Source organism: Aspergillus ibericus (genome assembly GCF_003184845.1).
Source record: "Aspergillus ibericus CBS 121593 unplaced genomic scaffold BO80scaffold_15, whole genome shotgun sequence".
In the NCBI taxonomy this organism is placed as follows: Eukaryota; Fungi; Ascomycota; class Eurotiomycetes; order Eurotiales; family Aspergillaceae; genus Aspergillus; species Aspergillus ibericus.
In genome coordinates, this window is record NW_020292113.1 from 349,639 (window position 1) to 373,088 (window position 23,450).

Here is a 23,450-nt window from a genome sequence, read left to right on the forward strand (position 1 = left end):
CATTGCAGCTGCTGCTTCGTGATCTCCCCTTTAATCTCCTTACCATTATCGTGGGCATTCCTTGACAATTGATGTGCGTCCCTGGGGTACGTACTTGCCCCAAGTCCAGCCACTCGTCCTCCATTCAACCAACACAACGTATGTGGGAAACCACACCGCCAGGCCGGAAGCTCGACTCCCGCCATCAGACGTGGGAGTGACCAGACCTTAAATCCAACGGGCCGGGGCCCTGGAGGGACTGGAACGCCTGCCCAACCGCGCCTGAGCACCAAGCACCGCGATCGCCGCCCGCGTGCCTGGCCGGACCGTCGTTGGCCCCGCAGCACTCGGCCGCCGGGAATCGCGATCAGCTGCCCCTCGATGGCGTGAGCCTGGCAATGCTGTGAGCCTGTGAGTCAGTTGCTGGATCCTGGAACCGGTTCAAAATGCCCGATACGCCATGAGCCTGCACATCAGTGAATGCCTACATATCTCATGCGGTCCATGCATCTAAGGTAGGAATGCATCGGTACTCCGTAGCCCATGGATCGATACGGAGTAGACACTAGTACTCCGTACGGCGTACATAGTACGGAGTAACTGCCTCGCATGCTAACCGGCTGCTGCATGTCCCCGGGACCGTTTTTCCGCGCGCTTTTCTTTATCCCTTAAGGTTTCTGTTTCCTAAGCAAGTGTCATCATCAATCAGCATTAGTTCACCTAAATCGTGGGCCAGTGGGCCCCCTGAACCCCCGCAGACATTCACCCCCCCCCCCCCCCCCCCAAGGGTAACACGGTCCGTTCGGCTGAGGTGTAGGCTGATCCCCCGTGGACTCGACGGCATTCGACGCAGGAGTATACCAGGAAGATTATAAGTAGCTCCGAATTGCCGCACTGCAGTCGGTGCTACCTGATTATACCCTTTGACTCCGTGTCCCTGCATAAATCTATTTTCTGCAACCAAGAACCTCTCTTGAAAAGGCGCCATCTCCCTTCCTGGTTTTCGAGAAACCCAACTCAATATCCATCCCACGAGACATCTTTCCACCCCGTCACAATGTCTTTTGCCGTTCAACTCGTCCGCCCTACTATCCGGCACTTTTCCGTTCACCGTCCTCGTCCGGACTCTCGCACTGCCCGCTTCGTCACCAGTTCCTGCCTTATTTCTGCTGTGGTGCTGCCGTTTGTTCCCCCGGCTCTCGAGAGCTCTCGTGAAAAGAGCAATGGATATCCCAACCACAACAAGTGAGTCCTCTCTCACCCGACAACTCCAAACTCGAACGCCTATTGACTGAACTGGTGGTGTTCATAGACCACACCCCCCGCTGTGCTTCCATGCCCGCTAGTCAGTATATCCGATCGGATATACCTGAGCGGGGTCGGTTCCGAACAACAACCCCTGGCGATAAGGAGCCGTCTTTTTGAACTTTCCCATTTTTTGGCTTCCTCTTTTATTTTCCTGGTGAATTATTTGCGATCAGGTGCTGTTAGGCGTACTGGTGCTGGGCGATACATATCTACTTACGCGACATGATCGGGGTCTGCAGAGTGATGAGGATGCATATCATTTTAGGCGGGCGGGAGTTCCCTGGCGTTGCAACTTAGTTTCTTGATCCTTGCTTCTTTTTCGTCAGTTGGGGTCATCACATGCATACCGCGGAGAGTCGCCTGATTGGGGTTCTGGACTGGTGCCGGTTACACCTTCAGGAGGCTCCTGGGATTGGTCGAAGCTCTTGCGAGCGGGAACCATGATTTATCTTTATTCCCTAGAGCAATACTACATAATTCCAATAAGAGCTTGCTCATAGTTCAGTCCAGTCCCGGCTGTAGGTGGATCGACAGTCACTAGATCGCAGCCAAATAGCTTAAAGTCCGTCCATCCAACCCTAATTTTACAACTTGTTTCACAGGGACAACCCCGCAGATCAAAGACTCTAGCAGGTGATTCTAGACCCTGCAGCTCAGAAACTATGATACACGAATATGCTACAACATGGTCATTGTCATCGCCTGGAATCCTTCCCACACATCATCCCGCCGCTTAACTCAAGCGGTTACCCCGAGGAGGCCGGAAAGGCTGAGTCGCCTCGTATTTGCTCTTCTCCAACTCCCGTTCAGCCTCAGTTTCCGGTTCGTGACGAGTCGGTGCGGGATCATGACTGGCTTCTGAACTCGGCGAGGCCACATCGTCGGATGCGCTGTTGAGGCGTGCCAGGTTTGCGCGCTTCAGGCTCGGGTCCTCCGATGGATTGGGGGTTGCGTTGTTCAGGGATGTTTGGCGTCGGTGCTCGGCTTCCATGGCAGCCAGCTGCGCCTTGCGCTTCACTTCGGCTTCATATCGGTTGGCACGATCGGCGTTGATGGACTTTTTGGCAAAGTAGTAGGCTCCGCCGCCAGCTGTTGGGATCGGTGTCAGTATATGCATGATGCTTGAAGTAGGTATCAGAAAGACAGATCTTACCGACGCAAAGGGTGCCCCAGCCTATCCTGTTATCCGATGGATTGTCAGCAATGCGTGTCCTGTAGTGTGGTGGACGCTTAGCAGGTGTTGTAGGTTCCGCTCACCAGGTAGATCGGATCTATGGATTGACGAACAAAGCAATTGTTAGAAACGAGTGAGAGAAGTCCGAGTAGGAGGTCCAACATACCGTGTTCATTGTGACCGAGTTTTGTGAACTGAGGTGGAAATTGACGGCGGCGTGCAGGAGCTGGTCGGACTACGTCAACCGGCCGGTTCCTCTAGTGAGGGACCTCGGCCAATCACAACACAGTTCGGCCGAAACGCCACACGCTTTGTTGCCTCAGGCGAGTATTTGTCAGTCCCGACTCATCTCGTGCAGCTGCTCTCTTACCTCCCTTTCTCCTCTTCCTCTTGGTCGCGTACTCGCCAGCTCCGGCAAATCCTGCTTCAGCTGGTAGGTTCCGTCTACGCCCCGTGGAGATCTCGAGCTGTCGTATTCCTTACGCTCACCAAGGCGCCGGCAGCCTTTCGGAGCACCCGCATACATTCTTTCGGCGTCTTGCACCCACTCCGCCGCAAGAGACGACCTTCGCCCGGGGGCAAAAGGAGAACTACACCATGCCGATCAAACGCAAAGCCTTGGATAGTATGATTTCCGTGGATGGCAGTTAGATGGCAGGCTGACCACAGATAGGCGGTCGGTCAAGTAGAGCATCGAAGCGGCCAACTCCCGTGCCAGATATCGGCAGTAGCGATGAATACTCGGACTACGAGGATGAAGTCAAGGATGATAATTTGAAAGGTAGCGTAGACGGGTCATCATACTTGAAGTATCAGCTGATCACTGACTGCTTACTTACAAGATGTCCTGGAGAAATTCTCCCTCGAATCCTTCAGCAACCAGAAGAGCGCCGTGCAGAGGCAGGACCCGAACTTCGGATACAAGGACTTTTCTTCGCTATCTTTGAAACCGGATCATGCGAACCGTCCGCTCTGGATCGATCCCCTCAAGGGTACCATCACCCTGGAGAGTTTCTCCCCGCTTGCGCCCCAGGCGCAGGACTTCCTGACCACCATCGCCGAACCGCTGTCGCGTCCCACCCACCTCCACGAATACCGATTGACCGGAAACAGTTTGTATGCGGCTGTCTCGGTCGGCTTACAACCCCAAGATATTATCAACTTCCTGGATCGGTTGTCGAAAACGCCGCTTCCCGAATCCATCAAATCATTCATCGTCGACTTCACCAAATCATATGGAAAGATCAAGGTCGTGTTGAAACATAATCGTTTCTTCGTGGAGAGTACCGATCCGGCGATGCTGCAGATGCTGCTGCAGGATGAAGTCATTGGTTCTCAGAGATTGAAGGGCGCGGAGGGCATCATTCAGCAGGCAGCCCCGAAAATGGGCGGCCTGGTCATCCCCGGTACGAGAGATGCTGCGGGTGTAAAGCAGGCTTCGGAGCAGAAGCCGGAAGACGCTGCGGGGGAAGCTCGCAAAGAGGACGATATTCTTCTCGCCATCCGCGATGACGATGACGATGACGAACAGGCTCAAGTGCACAGCTTCGAGATCCCGAACGAAGCTGTGGAACCTGTCAAGGCGCGCTGTCAGGCCATGGGCTGTCCTGCACTGGAGGAGTATGATTTCCGAAACGATGAGATCAATCCCACCCTGGATATTGACCTGAAGCCCGCTGCACGCATTCGAAGCTACCAAGAAAAGAGTCTGAGTAAGATGTTTGGTAACGGACGTGCGAAGAGTGGGATCATTGTGCTGCCTTGTGGTGCGGGCAAGACCCTTGTGGGTATCACGGCGGCCTGCACGATCAAGAAGGGAACCATCGTGTTGTGCACCAGCTCGATGTCCGTGGTGCAGTGGCGAAATGAATTCTTGCGGTGGTCCAACATCGACCCGGGTGATATTGCCGTGTTCACCTCGGACAACAAGGAGAAGTTCCGCCGGTCGACCGGTATCATCGTGTCTACCTACTCGATGGTGTCTCAGACGCGTGCTCGGTCGCATGATGCGCAGAAGATGATGGATTGGATCCAGTCGCGCGAGTGGGGTCTGATGATCCTGGACGAGGTGCACGTCGTACCTGCGTCTATGTTCCGAAAGGTCACGTCGGCCATCGCCTGTCAGAGCAAGCTGGGGTTGACCGCGACGCTCCTGCGAGAGGACGACAAGATCAAGGATTTGAACTTTTTGATTGGCCCCAAATTGTACGAAGCCAACTGGATGGAGCTGGCGGAACAAGGCCACATTGCCAAGGTGCAATGTGCCGAGGTGTGGTGTCCGATGACGACCGAGTTTTACTCGGAATACATGCGAGAAAAGTCCCGGAAGGCGGCTCTGCTATATATTATGAATCCTCGAAAATTCCAGGCCTGCCAGTTCCTGATCGACTACCACGAGAAGCGCGGAGACAAGGTTATTGTGTTCTCTGACAACGTCTACGCGCTCGAGCGGTATGCTCTCAAACTGAACAAGGCGTATATTTACGGCGGTACTCCCCAGAACGAGCGAATGCGCATTCTGGAGAACTTCCAACATAATGAACAGGTCAACACGATCTTTCTATCCAAGATCGGCGATACGTCTCTTGATCTCCCGGAGGCCACCTGTCTGATCCAGATCTCGTCGCATTACGGTTCCCGTCGTCAGGAAGCCCAGCGCCTTGGCCGGATTTTGCGGGCCAAGCGTCGTAACGACGAGGGCTTCAATGCTTTCTTCTATTCGCTCGTGTCGAAGGACACGGACGAGATGTTCTATTCCTCCAAGCGTCAGGCTTTCCTGGTCGACCAAGGCTATGCGTTCAAGGTCATCACCCACCTGCAAGGCATCGAGAACCTACAGGGACTCGCCTATTCCTCCCCCAGAGAACGGCGTGAGCTGCTACAAGAGGTGATGCTGCAGAACGAGACCTCGGCGGAGGTGGAGCATGTCACGGACGACCTCTTCTCGGGTCGTTCCGGCGGACAGGCCCGGAAGGGAGGCGTCAAGCGCAGTGCGGCGACGCTCAGCGGGCTGGCGGGTGGGGAGGACATGGCATATATTGAATACAACCGGAGCCGGAACAAGCAGCTGAAGGACAAGGTGGGCCACCACCCGCTGTTCCGGAAACTGGAGCGGGAGCGTCTGAAGCGGAAGAAGGAGCTGGAAGATTTCATGCGTTGATCCAGAAACCAGTGGGATACGGAGTCATGGGCTATGATAGATTGCGACCACATACCGATAAATGCTACATTAAAAGTAATTGATCAGATATCTCAACCGTACGGAGTATCTGGACCCTACATCGCATTCCCGCAACACGACCAACACAGACAAAGAACCTGATGCCCTTCCATCCATGCATCCACGTATCCCATCCCACTTATCCTAAGCAGAGTCCAGACCAACCCAATGTAACCGTCGTACCACCAACCCATATCTGACCCGACATATGATAGTAATCAATCAACAACCAACCCCCTACGGAGTCCTCCGTCCTCCGTCATTAACCCCGAACAGCCGAACCTGACTAATCCCCCCATCTAACTAGACCCTTCTTTACCCCAGACTCTGACCAAGCACCGGCACCAACCAGAACCCATCCTTTACAACTCTACTACTTAGTACTGTACTGTGCAGTCACCTGCCGAACCAATCTTAATACAATACAGGAGGTAACCAGACGACGCAGCCAACCACATCCCCTCCCCATCCCCATCCCATCCCCATCCCAAAACCACGAATATCTATTAACAGCAGTGGGGTAACACTCCGGCACTAGAACTAGTTACTATTAAAAGAAAGCTGAACCGTCTCCCCACTTCCCAAATAGGGCCGGACCGGAATACATTGGATGCGATTGGTCCCCGTCAGCATGACGTCGTCGTTGTCGTCGGCGGTCTCGCGTCTCCGAATTTCCGATGGACCCTGGCTGTCCTATCTCTACGACCTATGATAACCATTATGATAGAAATAATAATAGTAAGCAGGAATCCTGGGTATATTTAGGGCTGGACTGGACGGGGCTAGACCGCTTCCACGGGGAGTTATTTAATACGGGCTGACGCACGGCTGGGGTTGAATGCCTTCCTGGGTTCGCTTTTGTTGGGTACTTACTTGCTGATGAAGAATATCTTATTGACGAGGGGAATATTTTCTCAGTGTGGTTCGTGGTCTGTGAGAAGAGTACATTTATCCAAGAATAGGTTGTTGGATTCAACGATAGGGGGTACATTACGGACGGGAATTGGATATCGGTCTCGATACTATACCATACCTGCACCGGCAACGGCAACGGCAACAAGAGGGATGGCTACCGCTACTGCGACAGCGAGACAGATTCGTCTCTCGCGCGAAGACGAAGGCATCGTGGCCCATCAGGTGAGGGAGGATTCCGCCCGCGTGGCGAGTGAAGTCTTGCAGGATGATATGCAGTCGCATCATGTGTTTTTTAATCAGATGGGGTTTCATAGTAAGTTTCTCTCTCTTCCCCTTTCTATACCATTTATTTCATCTTGTTTGGTGTGTGGGTATGCATATGCTAATGTTATGGGTAGACCACATCCCCCATCACATCCTGAGCATCTGGGCCCTGGGCGCATCGCCCGAGCAGATCCAAGCTGCGTACGACAGTAACAAAACCTATCAGCGGCGGGCGCTCCCGGTGGATGAGAAGGTGGTGCAAGGATTGACGGATGCGGGGACGTTTCTGGGTTATCTGGGGAAAGAGAAGCATTATAGTAATTATTTGGCCTTCTTTCAACAGCAGATTGAGGCCAAAGGAGTGGAACCGGTGCTGCACGAGTATTTGTTCTCCGGGACGGAGGTGGCGGAGAGGATGTTGGTCATGTTGTTTGGAGGTATTTCCCCCCTTCCCGATTGTTGGTGTGGTGGCATCGAGGTGGCTGACATGTCAGGTCTCATTCATCCGTTCATTCACTTTGGGTTTGGAATCGAGTTTAATCAGCCGGCGCTTGTTGCCGAAGGTCTGGCGCAGACGGCCGTTCATGATCAATGGACGGGTCCGTTGTTCTTCTGGCCCGTGGAGAAAGCGGCCGGGGGGGTGGGCAAGCCGGGGAAGAAGTCCATGCTACAGATTCTAGAGGAGATTCATGCGGATGAAAAGCTGGCACGGTCTGCGCGGTGGGAGGACAGCGGCCGGATGCAGAATGGGGTGCTCAAGAGGGCGGCAGATGAGATGATCAAGTATGCGGCGCAGTTTACGGTCTCGGAGGAGCAGATTGAGGAGAAGACGGCGGAGGTTATCAATACTGTGGGTGAGTACTCCGTATGCCTTGCGACAAGAGGGTAGATGCTGACCCTGTTAGCGTACTTTGCCAGTGCTGCGCAGCGTCCCGATAAGCAGATCAAGTTCGATTTCTTCTACCTTCATGGTGTCACCTCGTCGATATTCCTATCTAAGATCATCACGCTGCCATTCTTGGATGCCCGGGCTAAAGCGCGGCTGCTGGAGTGGACGGGTCGTCTAGATCTGATGCTCTATGTAGCTTACGGGACGGCGGAGCTCCGTCTGGATGAGATTACGAATTATCCGGCAACGAAGAGCTGGGAGACTATCTTTGCCTACAGTCGTGCGCAGGCGAGTGATGATGGACATCTGCCAAAGTTGGTCAGAGCGTTGAAGAATGGCGAACAGGCTTGTCGTCCGTTTGAGGATCGGGCTGAAGAACTTGGCTTGAAGATCACGGGTGATATGTGGTTGAAGATAGCGAATATGGGTGAGTATTTATCCAATGCCTTATAGATGAAGACGGCTACTGATGCTGTCGCAGTGATGGATTCCACTTCCGGTCAGAGTTCCTTATGGGTCCGTGGCGCAGGCTTCGACGAGGCCTGGAAGGACTTTGGGGGACGATCTCGTCTGTGATGAAATGATGGATTGACTTGCCATATCTAAATTGTGGTCCTGGTATGGTGTGGAACTTGAGAATCATTATGTACCTAGTATTTGACAGGCTCTTAGCACACTCTGTATTTGTCGTCGTAATCATGCCAATCTGAATCTCTCTACTCCGTACTCCGTACTCCGTATCCGTATCCGTACTCTGTATGTATCGACGCGATGACGCGTGGATGCCGGATCGGGCGAGGGTCACGTGGTGATTGGGAAAAGTGAGTGGGGCGATCCCCAACATGTTCCTTTTGGATCTGCCACTTCCAGCTTCTGCTTGCGATCCATCATCCCTCTCTCATTGCTTTTTTTCCCCTTCTTTCTCGATCAACCCTTATACTTGCCTCAAAAAAGCACCCTCGTCTGCATCTGCAGCTTCACCATGCCCGGGGACGACGATTCAATCCAGAACCGACCTGCAGCTCCCTCCGCCTCCGATTCCCGCCAATGGCCCGATGACGAGAATCCCTTTGTCGCTTTCCGGCGCTTCGCCGATGAACAGCTCTCGTCCATGCTCCAGTCCGTAATGGGCATTCCCTCCATGTCCTCTCGGCCCTCCTCCGACCACTGGGCCATCTTCGATGATGAAGCGCGTTTCCGGAAAAGAGACAAGGTTGAAACCAACGGAGACGACCATGCGCCAGCAGACCACTCCGACCATCCTTTTCACCACAACAACCGACACTCTTCTCGTTCATGGACAGAGTGGGAGGGCCAATGGTACCCGGATCAACCCCGGAGACGCAGAGTCGACCAGGATTTCTTCGACTCCTTTGACCGCTCCTGGTTCGACAGCCCTTTCTCTGGCTTCTTCCAACCCCACTACCGCCCCATGTTTCCAAGTTTCGCCAGCAATGCCTCCACTTGGCCCTTCACATACCTCTTGTTTAGCCCATACTCTCCGCTGCATCTGGAACGTCAGGAATACAACCAGTCTCATCACGACCGAGGTGTCTTTTCGTCTCTCATGTCCTCCTTGAGCCTCTCCGAAAGCGACTCCGCAGAAACCCATTGGCGGGAGGCTTTTGAAGATCTCATCCGGCTGGAAAACGGAAAACCCATGCTCGACAATGACTCTGCCGCGGTGGTCAAGACAGAAACTGCGCGAGACTGGCTGTACGGCTTGGCGCAACGGGGTAGTCTGGGTGGTCAGTGGAAGATCTCTGAGCTCGGAGGGAATGGCTGGTCGAGTCCCTGGAATGCTATCAGCTTTTCCTATTCCAACGACGATGGTCACGAAGCATCAAAAGGCGGAATCGTTGACGAGGAGACCGAAGCCATGACGGAATTGGACATGTTCGACCGCTTTTTCGAGGACGCCGCTGCCCGCGAAAGCAAGGCTTTCGCCGATGCGTTTGAGAGTCCCATCCTGCGCTTCCTACTAGAAGAGAAACAAAGATCCCGAGACACACCAAGTGACGGGACCGAGACTTGGCTTGAGCCTGTACCTGCACGGAACCACCCCATCCCCGATGCTGTTCCTGAAAAACAACAGCCAGCCTCAGAAACTCAAGCGGTTGTCCCTTCACGCGCTGAACCAGCTGCCGAAAAACCCACTGTCGTCTCAACCATGACGAGAACCGAGCGTGTCAGACTCCCCGACGGATCCACCCAGAAAAAGACCGTCTGGACCAAAAAGTACGCCGATGGCCGTGAAGAGAGCAATGAGACCGTGGAGGTCTTGAATCCACCCCAGACACAGGACTCTCCTAACCAAGAAAAATCCGCATCTGACCAGAAGCACACCGGCTGGTTCTGGAGAGATTAAACAGCATAGGGTTGGGATTATGTTCCCTCCCATCTCCTTGCTCCCATTTCCCTCTTTACTTCGTTTCCTATACCTTGATTCCCTATCATCATACTCAAAATTAGCGTTGATTCTATAACCCCTGGCGTTGCTCCAAAAAGGTCTACTCGTTCCCTACGATTTCCATATTATTGTCTATATTTATTGACTATTCGATACCATCGACATTGACAAATTGTTTTGATTAAAAAGCATACATTGTGATCTTCAGTCTGTCATTGTACCAAAGAGGATAAATCCTCGATCTCAACATTCGGTGTTGGTTATGCATCCATAGCAAAATGCTACATGCGTATTCATCATTCCACATACATCTGACGTATATACCTTGTATCGTGATACACGTTAACATCTATCATCGCTAGCCGCCCCTCTACTACACATCTTCTTCCGAGAAATACTCCTAGTCAATATCCACTGATTCCTCTAATCAGCCTTCACGCTCTTCTTCTGTGCCTTACCGGCAGTCCATCCCTTCGATTCCCAGTACTCCACACTAGCCTCCATCTTCTTGTACGCCCATGAGAATGTGGGATCTGCATCATATCAGTCGCTATCAACAAACCTCAAGGTGAGATAATGGAGACATACACAAAAACTGTCTCAGATCGTGTCGGTTATCCTCCGGAGAATACTGCTCGGCGTGATAACTCGGGGTAAGGACCGTCATCTTGTGTCGGTTAATCGCATACGACCGAGTAAGGAGACGGGTCTTCTCGTAGATCTCGCGAGGACTGTACTCGTTGCCCCACATGTGGAGGAGCCGTTCGTAGAGAGACCAGGGCCCGAGTTTCGCCACTTTGCGGAGGTAGCCGAAGACGGAGAGCTCGGCGTAGGTGACGCCCATGTCGGCTTCGTCGGATTGGACGTAGGTGGCTGTGATGGGCTCGAGTTCGGCGGTGGGAGTGGCGTGGAGGAATTCGTTCAGGATGGGGAGATCGAAGGAGTCGCGAGTCCAGGCGATGAATTTTTTGAGGTCGACTTTGCTGATGGAGCCGATGGGGTTGAGCTGGATAGTTTGTTAGGCTTGCACTGTGGATGGAGGGTACATGGAGGGAAGAGTCATACATCTGCACTGCTTGCGTCGTATTTGGTCAAGTAGCCGCGGAGACTGGTTCAATTAGTATTTGATAGGTACCTAGGGTGAAGTATTTGGGTTTAAAGACAGCGGTACAGACCATTCTGGCTCCGTTAGTATCTATAATTCAGGCAGAGCAGACTAGTACGTACCATCAACATTGGACGAGCCCAGAACAAGCAGTCCACCACCCCCTGGGCGCTGACGGACCAGCGGTAGCAACTGCGCAAACAGGTATGATAGCACCATTCTCAGTCTGGCTTGGATGTTCTGCAACGCCTGGTTCTCAGCCCAGCTTCCGCCGTGTACCTTGAATTTAGGCTGGAAGTTGGTCACAACAGTGAAGAGGGTCATCATGGCATTGACAACGGTGTCAAAGTTGAAGTCGGTGTGGTAGGCGCCAATGTCCGCGGCGAGCCTCTTAGCCCGGTCTCTGGTCTCCTTGCTGGAGTTCTGAGTGCCCATGTAGCTGGTGTGGAAGATGCGGCTAGAGAGCATTAGCGACGAATGGCTAATGAGAGTTTATCAACTCACTTGCAAACCTCCTGGCTCGTAGTAGGAAGCCAGGTGGAATCTTCTGGCTCGGCGCAGAGCCTGCGAACGTCCTTGATAACCTGCTCGTTTCCTTGTTGGACGGCTTTGATGACTTCTCTGCACATCGAGTGAACAATGATGGCAGTCGCGCAGCTGTCAATACCTCCGCTCAGAGGAACAAAATATCCAGCAGCTCCGCTTCGTCGCAGGTAGTCCCAGAGCCAACAAGCCGGACCAAGAGCAATTTCTTCCTCGGGGACATGGTAGCGTGGTGTGAGAGTTTCAGAAGGCGCAAGCCCAGGATCAGCCTCATCATCCAGACGGGACAGTCTCGTGTCCAGGTCGAGACGGACATAGGGCGCCTGCATGCTGGCCTGCATGCCACGACTGGCACTAGTGCGGTAGGTCCGGACCTCTTCAATATCGACAGTAGCTGTAACGACTTCGACATCATTCAAGGAGAATTGTGAGCCTTGGGCCACGATATTGCCGTTGACCACAATCATTGCGCAACCATCATAGTAGAGTCGATCACCATCACAACCTTGCTGGTTTGCGTAGAGATAGATACCACCACTCTAAAGAAGAGTTAGAAGGAAACCTCATGCGTGCGTTGGCATTCTCACCAATTTCGTGGCTTGGGTAATGAGGTTGATACGGGTATCAAGCTTCCTCAATTCGTGATGACTTCCGGAAGAATTAGAGAAGATTTCGACACCTGATAAGTTAGAAACGTCATATTATGGGATGAACAAAGACATACCAGCAAGACCATACGGGATGTGAGGACTGTGTAGCATTAGCAATGTCCCGTTGAAAAACAGCACCGGTAATTTACCCATTAGGGGTGAAGAGCTCTTCACAAGTTTCCAGACCAATGCATGTATCCCTGGTGCTGATGAGCGCATCGCCAAAGGGCACCTTGTACTGCCCAGTGATCTTGCCGACAATCTGCTCCAAGTAGTAGTCCTCGACTTCGCGGGGACGCTGCCACGGGGTGAAGTGTCTCATTTCTCTGTAGTTACCATCTGCCGGGAAGGGTTAGTGACCCATTCAACCATCATCATGGGAAAGACGCACCATTGGCCAGCCACATCTTCGGACGGATGAGGATGATCTTCCGGTTGTAAAAGATCACGCTAGCGGACGATCAGCACAAGCAAACTATGGCAGCATCCCATAGCTTACCGGCAGTTCCACTTGCAATCTCTGTGGCGCACAGGCATACCAACGTCAACCACGATATCTTGGCAGTCGGGGTGATCGATGATGCGGGCGAACATCTCCCACGAGTGCAGATAGGTATCGCCCTCGAGGAAAGCATCCAGACAGCCATAACCTAGACCAATGTCAGCGAATAGACCGAAAGAGCTGTCTCCAGCAGTAGTACCGGTTATCTCAAGCTCGGGGCCAACTCGGAGCGTGGCTCCAGCTGCCTTAGCTTGACGAATACTTTCGATAATCCGCTCACAGTTGCCCTCGAAATCGAGAGCCCACTGGTTGAGGGAGCTGAGGGGCAAGTGTCAGTGGGGATTGGCCTAGGACCTTGCATTAGCGACCCACCATGTTGCAAGAGTAACCAGATGACCCATGTTGAGCGAGTCCTTGGCGATGGCGGGGGTACCACTTGATTGTTGATGCTGGGGACGATTTGGAGATCCGGCCCAGCGATATGACGCACGTCACGTGTGTGGGGAGCCCGGTCGTGCCCCTCAGCGGTATCGGTATTACCGCCCTGGTGGCGGCTGGCCAGTTTCGGCAGCCCGCCGCGAGTCCTCGGCATTGAGGGGCGCTGATTAATCGGTCGTTATCGGGATGAGGAGGAGGCATTTCCTTCAGTTTTCTCGCCATTTTCTCCTCTATACATACAAGATTGTGAATATTGTTACCTTATTCTTATCTCCCCCAACCCCACTTCAATCACATACCCTACACTCCAGCTACTACGCAATTGCCGTACCGATATAGTGCATAATGAGCAGCGACTCCCAGCTTCCGACCCCCGCGCATATACAAGCCGACTCCATGCTGGCTCGACGGTTTGGACGAGAGACCGTGAACTATTTCTCCAGTATGTCCTAGATTCTGCTTCTTATTATTCCCACAACTAACTCTTCACCCACCAGGTTCCCCTCTCAACCGACTGTCTTTCCTCCGCTCCGACCATGCCTTCCTCTCCGCCGCTCTCAAACACCCCTCCACGCGCTTCGTCTTGATGAAGGATCTCGCGCCACTGACCAAAACCCCCGCGGAGCCTTACTATGCCAAGTACGATGAGGTGCGCAAACTCGTCCCCGACACCATCTACGACAAGTCCGAGGAGGACATCATCAAGGAGTACGATTCGCGGGAAACAACCGCATCCCCCATCTTCCTCGGCCTAGACGAGACCCAGAAACAGGATAGTTTCACCTGGAAGATATACTCCGGAACGCCTTACTTCGCCCTCGACGTGACCCCGCGCGGCTCAGAAGAGCAACAGACCAACTCCAAGGCCGTCATCAGCGATGTCGAGGCCAAGGGCTTGGCCTTCCTTCAAGGACGGACTATCATGTCCTTCCCCGCCGGCGAAGGTATCTACCCTCCCCCTCCTCCTCCCTCCCCCCCTCTAATCACCCCCTACTCACACCCACCCAGCCGCAATCTACGCCCAAGCCCGTGCCCTAATCGACTGGAATACCCGCAACACCTTCTGCGGCACCTGCGGCCACCCCACGATCTCCGTCAACTCCGGCACCAAACGCGCCTGTCCACCCAGCGACGCCGCGCTCCTCGCCCAAGGCAAGCCCGCGGAGCGTCCATCCTGCAACACGCGAACCACCATCTCCAACCTCTCCTTCCCGCGCACCGACCCCACCATCATCGTGGCCGTCGTCTCCACCGACGCCAAACGCATCCTCCTCGGACGCGCAAAGCGCTTCCCCCCGAACTTCTACTCCACGCTGGCCGGGTTCATCGAGCCCGCCGAATCCGTCGAGGACGCTGTCCGCCGCGAAGTCTGGGAAGAGGCCGGCGTGACACTCTCGCGTGTCGTCATCCATTCCACCCAGCCATGGCCCTACCCGGCGAACCTGATGATCGGCGCCATCGCCCAAGTCAGTGACCCTGCGCATGAGACGATCAACCTCGAACATGACCCGGAGTTGGAAGACGCACGGTGGTTCGATTTCGCGGAGGTCGAGGAGGCGTTGAAGACCGGCACGAGTCCTTTGGGATTTCAGCCCGGTCCGAATTATAAGGAGGGTGCGTTGAGATTGCCGCCCACTACGGCGATTGCGAATCAGCTTATTCGTGCGGCGATTGGGATGGACTTTAACCCTGTGGAGAATGGGCCTAAGATGTAGGTTGGCTGGTTTTGCAGTGCACTGTTTCTCCTTATTCTTATACTTGTGCCCTTATTGTTATTGGTACGGGTTCCGACTAGACACGACATGCTACTATAGACGTGTAGAGCATTCAGCGAGTGACTATGAATAAAGAAAGACCATTCTCTAGTCATAGTGCATTTTTCCCCTTTTTTGTGGATTCTAGACTTATGATATTCTAGCCAGACGTACTATGTACGATGCGCACCGACGTTGCGGTATAAAGCTAACCGTTTACCAAGACCAATGCCACTGTCAATTCAGTATCAAAGAAACACAATCGTAACTCATTCAGATCAGGCTCTCCGAGTCAGAGAACTTTCCACTTCCAGTCACGCCCAGCGCAGCTCAGAAATTCGCATACACGGTCCCATCTCGCAACTCGTGAATGCTCTCTTTGCTCGTCGGGGAGCCGACCTCCGCATATCGTCGTCCATCGCGGAGCTCGTGAATGGTGATGCGGCGGTGGGATTTACGACGGCGGGAGCCCCGGCTGGAGAATGACGAGTCTGCACGGCCGTCGACACCGATGGAGTTGACGCTTCCCGAGTCGCTGAATCCGCCTGTGCTATGGGGGGTGGCTTCGCGGCTTTCTTGTTCGATGGAGGCTTGGAGTTGGTAATCTGCTACCATTGCCATGCCGTCTTCTTGGTACCATTGGCGGAGGTCGGTGGCGTAGGACTGTTCCTCGGGGCCGTATTCGACGGGTGGGCCGTCGATGGTGGCGTCGGTTTGGGACGCGGTGAAGACGGCCCAGGCGCTGCTGTCGACGCTGGCGAGGGTCATGGAGTGTTTGAAGCTTTTGACGGCGAAGTTTCGTAGTAGGATGGCGTCTCCTTCTTCCAGGGAGGGTAGGGCGGTCTTGTAGGGTCGGAAGATTTGAGCGTAGAGAATGGTACCGGCCAATGATGGATCGGTCAGTCCGAAGGTCAGTATGTAGTCCTTTTTACCTGACGTGGCCCGAACGGCGGGACGCACTTCTGATACCACAGAGATGGTATCCGTCAGCGCGTTGAAGTGGTCAACGAGCGTGGCTAGGGGTGCAAAGTATGAGTATTTGCTGCGCAAGCCTGGGTAGTTGCGGTTCATGTCGACCAGGTGAGCACGGTCATCCCCAACGAGCAGGACTTCATCTTCACTGTGAGTTGTTTGGACGCCCTTGTCGTCGTCCGAGACTTCACCTTGCTCTTCCAGGGCTGTGGAGATGGACCCAGCTTCAGAATCGGAGATTTCATCTTGGGGGAGGTTGTCCACCTCCGTTGTTGCAGCCGTGGTTACCACCGGCTCGGCTGTAGGCGGTGTTACAAACTCCTGCTGTGTCTCTAGGCTCTCTTGGGTGGGCTCTGGGGTGGGCGGCACTTCATTCATTGAGAGAACCGAGGGAACGTCCTTATCCAAACTGGCGATCTGAGAATGCTCCGGAGTCACCAGCTGATCTTGTGGCAAGATTGGCAGATGGGGAATAAGGGCATCGGAGACAGATAGGCTCAGGCTTTGCGAAGCACCATCTAGCGACAACCCAGAATCAATGTGCTCCGGCACCCCGGAGGTCTCGCTTTCCTGTGTTTGGGCCTGAGATGTTTCTGCGCTATGCTGTCGACTCGCGCTTGTCTGATCTTCTGAGATGGTGCCCGCATTGAGAAGCTCGGGGTCTATGGGGGTTTCGGGAAATTGTAGAAGGGTATCAATGCTGGTGTCCGCCTGCTGAGCGAGATGGGCGTCATTTGGAATATCTTCGTTCTCCATAGGATTTTCCTCGTGCGTTACCACTTCTGCCTTTCGCAGTTCTTCATGGTCGACATGGAAGCCTGGGTTCTCTTCGATGACAATGCCGGGTCTCTCACTCTCAGGCGAAACTCCGGCTGCATCTCTGTCGGTTTCCACGAGATCTTGTGATTCGTTGTCTTCAAGACGATGATCAGCCGCTGCTTCGCCCTCTATATGCTCCACCACCTCGATTTCCCTGTTGTCATCCTGCTCCTCTTTGACCTGATCCTGTTCCATCTGTTCATCGTGCTTATGGTCATCTCGGACCGATTCAACATCCATTCCGTCGACATCAGCTTCTTGGTCAATCCGCTGCTCCTCCACCAAAGTTCTAGCCCTTTGCTGTTCATGCTCTAGACGCTTCACTCTGACTGCCTCATCACTTTGCGCATCGGCTACTTGTTCATGAACCTGCTCTTCGTCTGAAGGCCACCCTTCATCTCGCCCAGAGTCGCTTTGATGAGTCGAATCAACATAAAGCACCTCGACCTCCCGCTCATGAGCTTCTTGATTGTCTTGAGCCGACCATTTCTCAACCTCGGCGCCACTGGAATCTCCCTCCTCCGCATCGTCGCCATTCTCATCCCCTTCCATTTCCCCGGCCTCCTCGTCCTCATCGCCAGATTCTGACGTGCCATAACTAGAGGCCTCATCCGCGGATGGAGATAGGTCGGATTCAAGAGAATGCGCGGGTTCCTGTGTTGCAGATGGACGCCTTTGAATGTTGGAAGGAGGCTCCTCATCACTGTCGCTATCCAACACAATGACTTCTGGTTCTGCAGTCCTGACGGGTTGTTGGGCTCGATATTTCACTTCATCCAACTCAGATTCGGATTCGGAATCAACAAGTTCATCGTACCCATCCTCATCATAAGCACCTTCAGAATCCTCAGAGTCAGACCCACGTTCGTCCGATACATCCTCGTCCTCCATTTCTTCGTCCTCCTCGTCGTCGTCCTCGATGTGATACACATGTTCTCTCCTGGCAGCATCACGGGCTTTTGCCGGTGATTCTGATTCACTGTCGGAGACAAGTTCAATGTCGTATCTCGGCTTAGACGCAGGTTCATCATCTTCCTCGATCACGTCTTCGATTTCGCTCATGTCTTTTGGACGGGAGCTTTCGATGACAGAGCTATGACTAGCGCTCTCGGACTCGTAATCTTCACTTCCTTGCTCATCCTCTCTGGCCCCGAGCACCTCGGGATAGCGACTCTTCCCCGGGGAGACGTCGATATCGTCCCGCTCTTCAACCTGTCTATGCGAGTCTTCAACTTCAAGCATTTCCTCATCCTCTTCTATATCGACCCTTTCTCTTCCAGGAGGCTTGGCCCCATCGGCATCTTTGTTTTCATCGACAGGTTCAGCTACATCTGAAGTGGCCGTTTCGGCAACAGGCAAGGACGAGATCGACTTCCCAGTATGTGTAGCTGTCGCCTCCACATCTGACCCTTGTTTCTCTGCCGCAACTGTTTCGTATACAGGGTCAGGGTGGGTGGTTTCCGGTCCAGAGTCTATCTCATGTATCTGTGGATCTGGCTGAAAGGAAGCAGTAGTATCAGTGACGGCTGTTGTGGCTACATGCTCGTCCATCTCTTCCAAGGCCAGTTCAGGTTGTTTATCTGAGACAGCCTCCCCTGCCAGGTCTGTGACCTCCTGGTTGGCAGTTGTTGGGGGAGTCGGTTGGGTTTGAGGGGTGGTCGACACCGATCCGAAATAGCCAAGTGGACTGTTGGACGTGCTAACCAGAGGTGAAGGCACAGGAAGACCGGGCGAAGGTATAGGATGAAGGCGGGGAGTGTCTATTGGCAGATGGCCTGCGAAATGAGGTATGTTACTCTTTCTCTGGCCGGGGGACTCAGTCCTCGGAACATATTCAGGCAGTAGGAAGCCCGCATCGGATTTCAATTCGTTCACTTGTTCCTCTGCGCTGGGCTCGAGTGTCACCCTGACTTGCTCTGTCGTGACATCTGCACCCTGGACATTTTCCGGAGATCCGTCCGGGACTGACATGGCGTCGTGAGTTTCAGATGGCCCTGGTGACTGCCTAGCTTCTTCAGGCACTTCATCGCCGCCGCTCTCTGACCTGAGCCATGCCTCGTCGTCGAACATGGCCGTCCAATCCCCTGGAATATCGGTGTCACCGGGGCTCGCAGGCTCATCGACAAGACGCCAGTCGCTGCCCCGCATACTGAATCTCGGTCGTTTCCTCCCCTTGCCTGGGACGAAGCCATCTTCCTCAGCAAAGGGATCGAATAGGGAGCTCGATAGGTGGCCAAGGGATGGGCGCGATCGCTCGATAAAAGCTGGCGATTGCCATGCTTGTAGGCTGCCGTTGTGATTTCGCCCGTCTAAGAAAGCATGACCGTTTGCAGCAGGCGTGGTTGGGGCCGCAATCGCATCGTCGGCAGCGGGCAGCGGGGATGAAGGGCGGTCTACTTTCACGGTCGAGAGGTGCTGCGAAGAACGCCAAATCTAACCCTGGTAAGCACTGGGTGGTATTTACTAGCTTAATCCGAGGAAGTACCTCAATGAGAACACCGCCATCGAAGTGGACATCCCACGCGACAAATCTTCCAGGGGTCTGTCTCGTCGCATCGTTGTCCACGAATCTGGAACCGGCCAGCCCGATATAAACACTATCACCAATGCCCACCTGCGATTTCGCTACTTCTTCTGCGACCAGCCCATGAAAAACCACCTTGACCTGTCCATTGGTGCGACGAAGGCGAAAGTCCGGCTCTGCGAGGAGAAGGCTAAGGGATCGAGTCGAGGATGAGTAGGGCCACAGCAAGGTCACCACCGCGTGGATGGAGCTGTCGGAGAGATTCTCAAGGGTTGGAGAAAGCTTCGCAATGGGGATCGGGGTCGACCGTAACGGTTCGGAGACCGGAGCTTGTTGTTCGTGGGCGTCCATCACTGCGGGCGCTTAATAGATCTGAGAAATCCACATTTCCTCGATCATAGGGGCTGCATATCTGGCAAGATGGCGTATGCAGCCAGCGGTAAGGTTGTTGATGGCAGATGGTTGAGACGCGCGGGAGAATCGCAGATGCGGAGGTGAGCCGCTCTCCGTCTTCTCCGTCTTCTCCGTCTTCCTTACCCGCCCGTATCAGCCCGTAATCTTACCCACGGCCATCGCTGTTCTGCGGGCGGTAATCTACGTCATGGCGGTACGGATTACCTCATGTACTTCCAAACATGTTGCTGCTGGTCAAGTCGTAGAGTCCAGATGGCGCAGAGGTTGTCTCAATCATTTATCAGCGGTTATCAGAGGAGGATGAATAGAGCGCAATGTCGGATGAGCTGTCAAGCACGGCATCCATCACACGGTTGATGCAATCGTCATTGGAACGAACTAGGAGCTTATCGGCTCCCCTCCGACATCTGAATGGAGCCAGACGAGACATGATTCCCTTCACTTCACCCCCCCAAGTCACAGAGTCCACCCAACAATGGCACTTTCGAATCCAATCCGTCGGATAGCCGTCATCGGGGCTGGACCATCGGGTCTCGCTGCGGTCAAGTATGCAATGCAATGTAACAATGAGCATCCATCACCCCACTCACTGACCAGAACCCAGGTACCTTCTGGCCGAGAGAAGCTTTGAGCGGGTGGATGTCTTCGAAAAGAGAAGCTCAGCTGGTGGTGTCTGGAATTACTGCCCAGGGGTCTTGAAGGAAAACTTGACAACTGCGGTGCCACAGCTGGATCCCAACAAACCGCTCGAGGAGCCGCTATGGTACCCTACAGGCGGGCAGGCGAAGCCTCTCGAGCCCGTCTTTGTATCCCCGCTCTATAAAACACTGGACACCAATATTCCCAAGGAATTGATGGGATACAGCGATAAATCATTCGAAGCGGACTCGCAGGTGTTTCCGAAGCATTCCTCAGTGAAGAAGTATTTGGAAGAGTATGCCGAAGACATCAAGAACGTCATTCATTTTGAGACGCAAGTGGTGGACGTGAAGAAGACGGGAAGTGCTGTCGATCCTTGGTCCCTCACAACAAAGAACCTACGGGACGGAGTCGAAAAGACACACTCATACGATGCCGTGGTGGTCGCTAGCGGGCATTTCGATGTTCCCTATACGCCGGATATCCCTGGAGTCCAGAACTGGAACACGACATACCCGGGCGTCATCTCCCATTCGAGGCTCTTTGACTCCGCAGAGCCTTTTCGTGGCAAGAAAGTTATTGTGGTGGGGACCTCGGCTTCCGGGCTCGATATTGGCAATCAAATCAACGAAGTCTGCAAGGGAAAAGTACTGGTATCTCAGCGAACCGAGTCGACTTTGCACCCCTCTACCCCGTTAGACAAGGTCTATCATCCTCAGATCGTGGAGTTCCTGCCACCGGGTACCTATAATAGAGCAGTGCGGTTCACAAACGGACATATCGAGCAGGGAATCGACGCCATCGTTTTCTGCACGGGTTATCTCTACTCCTTCCCTTTTCTGTCTTCACTTGACCCTCCTCTGGTAACCGATGGCCGCCGCACCCTGAACGTATACCACCATCTCTTCTATATCTACGACCCAACTCTTGTTCTTCCTGTCCTTCCACAAAGAGTGATCCCTCTCCCACTGTCGGAGAATCAGGCCGCTGTGTTTGCCCGCGTCTGGTCAGGCAGACTCAGTCTGCCATCTCAAGACGAAATGAAAGCCTGGCATGACTCGACCGTCGCCGAAAAGGGAAATGGGACGCCGTTCCACTTGCTCCCTTTCCCACTGGATGCTGACTACATGAATTTCTTGCACGACTGGGCAGCCAAGGCTCCACCTGTGCAAGGACTCGAGAATAACGGGAATGGCAAACAATGTAACTACTGGGGCGAGAGACAGCGTTGGATACGAGCACGGTTGCCTGATATTAAGCGGGCCTTTCTGCAAAAGGGTGAGGAACGGGGCTCTATCAAGAGCCTGGAGCAACTCGGGTTTGACTTTGGTCAGTGGAAGCAGGAAGAAGTGCGAGCACATATATAGATCCTACACTTTACTGGAGTATGTATATAGACTTTCGGCGGTTCCATTAGAATCGATAGACCATCCAAGAAGTCACCAAACAACCCCCCCCTAAACCGCCACCAACATTGTCTCCTCATCCCACCACTTCTTAAACACCGTCAACCTCTCCGTCCGTTCCCTAGCCATCTTCTTACCAGTGTTGGTCTATCATCCACATTAGCACACCCCCTTCCTCCCCCCCCCCCCCCCCGGGCCATGAAAGACATACCTTCATCATCCCCTCCAACCGCTCCAACTTCTCATCAATATGCTCTCTCGAATTCTGCATACTCGCCCCCTGCAACTTGGCTCCCGTAAACGTAAACGTCCTCCCAATCCCAATCGCCCCAATGGCATCAATCCGATCCGCATCCTGCACTACAGCCAGCTCAGGATGAATCTGCAACACTCCCTGTACCTTGCTCGGGTCTTTAATTTCCGTGGAATACGAAACGTGGTTGACCACCTCTTCCACACTGGCTACGAGGGTTCTCGAAGCCCCCGCTTGCTCTAACACGAGGGTGACCTTGGAGGTTTGGTGGCCGTCCACAGCTGGGGGTAGGTATTTCTTGTCGTTGACGTCGTGGAGGAGACTGGTTGGTGTTATTGTAGGGGTCGGGTGAGTGGTGGGCTGTAGAAAACTAGAATGAAGCGGGGTGGGGTGGGGTGGGGTGGGATGTTACTTACGCGCTGAGAATGACCACGGTGGGATTGAAGCGGTCTTTGTCAATCGTGGACTCGTATTCGGATTCCAGGATGCGTAGTGATAGAGCCAGGACTCGCAGAATGTGGTGGAAGTCATGCGAGGCATCGTAGTTACTCATGTGTGCTTCCACTTCTAAGGCGACGGAGCGGAACATGTCGTCCGTTGCGGGGAGGAGGTGGCCGTAGGGTGCGGCGCGCGCGGACGCGAGGAGTCGATCCACGGAGTCCATGGTGTTTAGGTATGGTTTCTGGGAGGTGGTGAGATTGGGGTCTGGCTGGTGTTTCGGGGAATGAAAGGGATTGATGAGGCTAGAGATTGCAATTTGAAGATAAGGAAGTAGGGTCACTGACTGGTCCTAGAGTACTATAAATCCCAGGTAACTAGGAAGGGAGAGATTGGGGTAATTTGGCCTCAACGATGTCGTAGACGCGAAGGAATACTCTTGACGGAGAGGGGAAAATGCAGATGTTCCCCACATGGGCGATAAGAGGCCAGGCAGTGGGATGCGAAGCCCTGATGGATCTGGGATGATGGAGACACCCACGCAACATCTCCACTGGGGATCAACATGCACTAGTCTCTCTGGGCTAGAGCTGATTACTATGAACTATATACAAGGGTTATAGGGCTATCGAGCTAGGGATCTATTACTTCTAGAAAAACATGGATCTTCTGGGTTGATCCACGGGATGGGGATAACCTGTTGGACGGTGCAGGGGAATCCTTCCGTCCTCGCTTGGGGGGGATCACCAGGGATCTATAGCACGACCGACTGCATCCCAACCCTCTCCGACCCTCACCAGATAACCCCATTTCGCGCCTCCCCGACTGTCCTCC

The 23,450-nt window shown here is 53.7% G+C and overlaps 9 protein-coding genes across 9 annotated transcripts; 6 read left to right on the forward strand and 3 right to left on the reverse strand.

Moving 5' to 3' along the window:
- Nucleotides 1-874: 874 nt before the first annotated feature.
- Nucleotides 875-1,511, forward strand: BO80DRAFT_424303 (uncharacterized protein). Its single transcript, XM_025719255.1, has 2 exons — nucleotides 875-1,224; nucleotides 1,292-1,511. The coding sequence occupies exons 1-2, from the start codon at nucleotides 1,037-1,039 to the stop codon at nucleotides 1,323-1,325; spliced, it is 222 nt and encodes a 73-aa protein (XP_025576253.1). The 5' UTR covers nucleotides 875-1,036; the 3' UTR covers nucleotides 1,326-1,511.
- Nucleotides 1,512-1,653: 142 nt separating this feature from the next.
- BO80DRAFT_379937 (uncharacterized protein) lies at nucleotides 1,654-2,682 on the reverse strand. Its single transcript, XM_025716789.1, has 4 exons — nucleotides 2,628-2,682; nucleotides 2,545-2,558; nucleotides 2,441-2,466; nucleotides 1,654-2,376 (listed from the first exon to the last, which is right to left on the reverse strand). The coding sequence occupies exons 1-4, from the start codon at nucleotides 2,634-2,636 to the stop codon at nucleotides 2,021-2,023; spliced, it is 405 nt and encodes a 134-aa protein (XP_025576254.1). The 5' UTR covers nucleotides 2,637-2,682; the 3' UTR covers nucleotides 1,654-2,020.
- A 159-nt stretch (nucleotides 2,683-2,841) lies between these two features.
- Nucleotides 2,842-5,715, forward strand: BO80DRAFT_379940 (TFIIH/NER complex ATPase/helicase subunit SSL2). The gene is made up of 3 exons (XM_025716790.1): nucleotides 2,842-3,086; nucleotides 3,135-3,242; nucleotides 3,304-5,715. Exons 1-3 carry the CDS (start codon nucleotides 3,059-3,061, stop codon nucleotides 5,619-5,621), a joined length of 2,454 nt encoding a protein of 817 aa, XP_025576255.1. The 5' UTR covers nucleotides 2,842-3,058; the 3' UTR covers nucleotides 5,622-5,715.
- Nucleotides 5,716-6,746: 1,031 nt separating this feature from the next.
- Nucleotides 6,747-8,325, forward strand: BO80DRAFT_353676 (questin oxidase family protein; the record flags this gene model as incomplete). Its single annotated transcript, XM_025715672.1, has 5 exons — nucleotides 6,747-6,909; nucleotides 6,995-7,297; nucleotides 7,355-7,714; nucleotides 7,766-8,176; nucleotides 8,231-8,325. The coding sequence occupies 5 exons, from the start codon at nucleotides 6,747-6,749 to the stop codon at nucleotides 8,323-8,325; spliced, it is 1,332 nt and encodes a 443-aa protein (XP_025576256.1).
- A 293-nt stretch (nucleotides 8,326-8,618) lies between these two features.
- On the forward strand, nucleotides 8,619-10,588 carry BO80DRAFT_424307 (uncharacterized protein). The gene has a single exon (XM_025719256.1). It carries the CDS (start codon nucleotides 8,732-8,734, stop codon nucleotides 10,115-10,117), a length of 1,386 nt encoding a protein of 461 aa, XP_025576257.1. The 5' UTR covers nucleotides 8,619-8,731; the 3' UTR covers nucleotides 10,118-10,588.
- On the reverse strand, nucleotides 10,350-13,360 carry BO80DRAFT_473102 (glutamine-dependent NAD(+) synthetase; the record flags this gene model as incomplete). The annotated part of the gene is made up of 12 exons (XM_025723161.1): nucleotides 10,350-10,692; nucleotides 10,748-11,165; nucleotides 11,225-11,267; nucleotides 11,383-11,721; nucleotides 11,769-12,346; nucleotides 12,395-12,486; nucleotides 12,532-12,557; nucleotides 12,607-12,796; nucleotides 12,849-12,907; nucleotides 12,957-13,107; nucleotides 13,159-13,277; nucleotides 13,332-13,360. 12 exons carry the CDS (start codon nucleotides 13,358-13,360, stop codon nucleotides 10,583-10,585), a joined length of 2,154 nt encoding a protein of 717 aa, XP_025576258.1. The 3' UTR covers nucleotides 10,350-10,582.
- Nucleotides 13,361-13,615: 255 nt separating this feature from the next.
- On the forward strand, nucleotides 13,616-15,339 carry BO80DRAFT_404965 (NAD(+) diphosphatase). Its single transcript, XM_025717698.1, has 3 exons — nucleotides 13,616-13,839; nucleotides 13,895-14,341; nucleotides 14,406-15,339. The coding sequence occupies exons 1-3, from the start codon at nucleotides 13,743-13,745 to the stop codon at nucleotides 15,110-15,112; spliced, it is 1,251 nt and encodes a 416-aa protein (XP_025576259.1). The 5' UTR covers nucleotides 13,616-13,742; the 3' UTR covers nucleotides 15,113-15,339.
- A 4,807-nt stretch (nucleotides 15,340-20,146) lies between these two features.
- On the forward strand, nucleotides 20,147-21,903 carry BO80DRAFT_379955 (putative flavin dependent monooxygenase). The gene is made up of 2 exons (XM_025716791.1): nucleotides 20,147-20,426; nucleotides 20,485-21,903. Exons 1-2 carry the CDS (start codon nucleotides 20,356-20,358, stop codon nucleotides 21,884-21,886), a joined length of 1,473 nt encoding a protein of 490 aa, XP_025576260.1. The 5' UTR covers nucleotides 20,147-20,355; the 3' UTR covers nucleotides 21,887-21,903.
- Nucleotides 21,876-23,146, reverse strand: BO80DRAFT_424310 (HD domain-containing protein). The gene is made up of 4 exons (XM_025719257.1): nucleotides 22,964-23,146; nucleotides 22,595-22,860; nucleotides 22,137-22,500; nucleotides 21,876-22,072 (listed from the first exon to the last, which is right to left on the reverse strand). The coding sequence occupies exons 2-4, from the start codon at nucleotides 22,840-22,842 to the stop codon at nucleotides 21,977-21,979; spliced, it is 708 nt and encodes a 235-aa protein (XP_025576261.1). The 5' UTR covers nucleotides 22,843-22,860; nucleotides 22,964-23,146; the 3' UTR covers nucleotides 21,876-21,976.
- Nucleotides 23,147-23,450: the final 304 nt, after the last annotated feature.

Coding starts and splice junctions, on each gene's coding strand:
- BO80DRAFT_424303 (XM_025719255.1), top strand. CDS start 1,037: ATGTCTTTTGCCGTTCAACTCGTCCGCCCTACTATCCGGCACTTTTCC. Junction 1,225..1,291: donor GGATATCCCAACCACAACAA/GTGAGTCCTCTC, acceptor TGGTGTTCATAG/ACCACACCCCCCGCTGTGCT.
- BO80DRAFT_379937 (XM_025716789.1), bottom strand. Junction 2,377..2,440: donor CTGGGGCACCCTTTGCGTCG/GTAAGATCTGTC, acceptor CGATCCCAACAG/CTGGCGGCGGAGCCTACTAC.
- BO80DRAFT_379940 (XM_025716790.1), top strand. CDS start 3,059: ATGCCGATCAAACGCAAAGCCTTGGATA. Junction 3,087..3,134: donor CAAACGCAAAGCCTTGGATA/GTATGATTTCCG, acceptor GACCACAGATAG/GCGGTCGGTCAAGTAGAGCA. Junction 3,243..3,303: donor CAAGGATGATAATTTGAAAG/GTAGCGTAGACG, acceptor CTTACTTACAAG/ATGTCCTGGAGAAATTCTCC.
- BO80DRAFT_424307 (XM_025719256.1), top strand. CDS start 8,732: ATGCCCGGGGACGACGATTCAATCCAGAACCGACCTGCAGCTCCCTCC.
- BO80DRAFT_404965 (XM_025717698.1), top strand. CDS start 13,743: ATGAGCAGCGACTCCCAGCTTCCGACCCCCGCGCATATACAAGCCGAC. Junction 13,840..13,894: donor GACCGTGAACTATTTCTCCA/GTATGTCCTAGA, acceptor TTCACCCACCAG/GTTCCCCTCTCAACCGACTG. Junction 14,342..14,405: donor GTCCTTCCCCGCCGGCGAAG/GTATCTACCCTC, acceptor ACACCCACCCAG/CCGCAATCTACGCCCAAGCC.
- BO80DRAFT_379955 (XM_025716791.1), top strand. CDS start 20,356: ATGGCACTTTCGAATCCAATCCGTCGGATAGCCGTCATCGGGGCTGGA. Junction 20,427..20,484: donor TCGGGTCTCGCTGCGGTCAA/GTATGCAATGCA, acceptor ACCAGAACCCAG/GTACCTTCTGGCCGAGAGAA.
- BO80DRAFT_424310 (XM_025719257.1), bottom strand. CDS start 22,842: ATGGACTCCGTGGATCGACTCCTCGCGTCCGCGCGCGCCGCACCCTAC. Junction 22,501..22,594: donor ACCGTGGTCATTCTCAGCGC/GTAAGTAACATC, acceptor AACACCAACCAG/TCTCCTCCACGACGTCAACG. Junction 22,073..22,136: donor GGTTGGAGGGGATGATGAAG/GTATGTCTTTCA, acceptor TGTGGATGATAG/ACCAACACTGGTAAGAAGAT.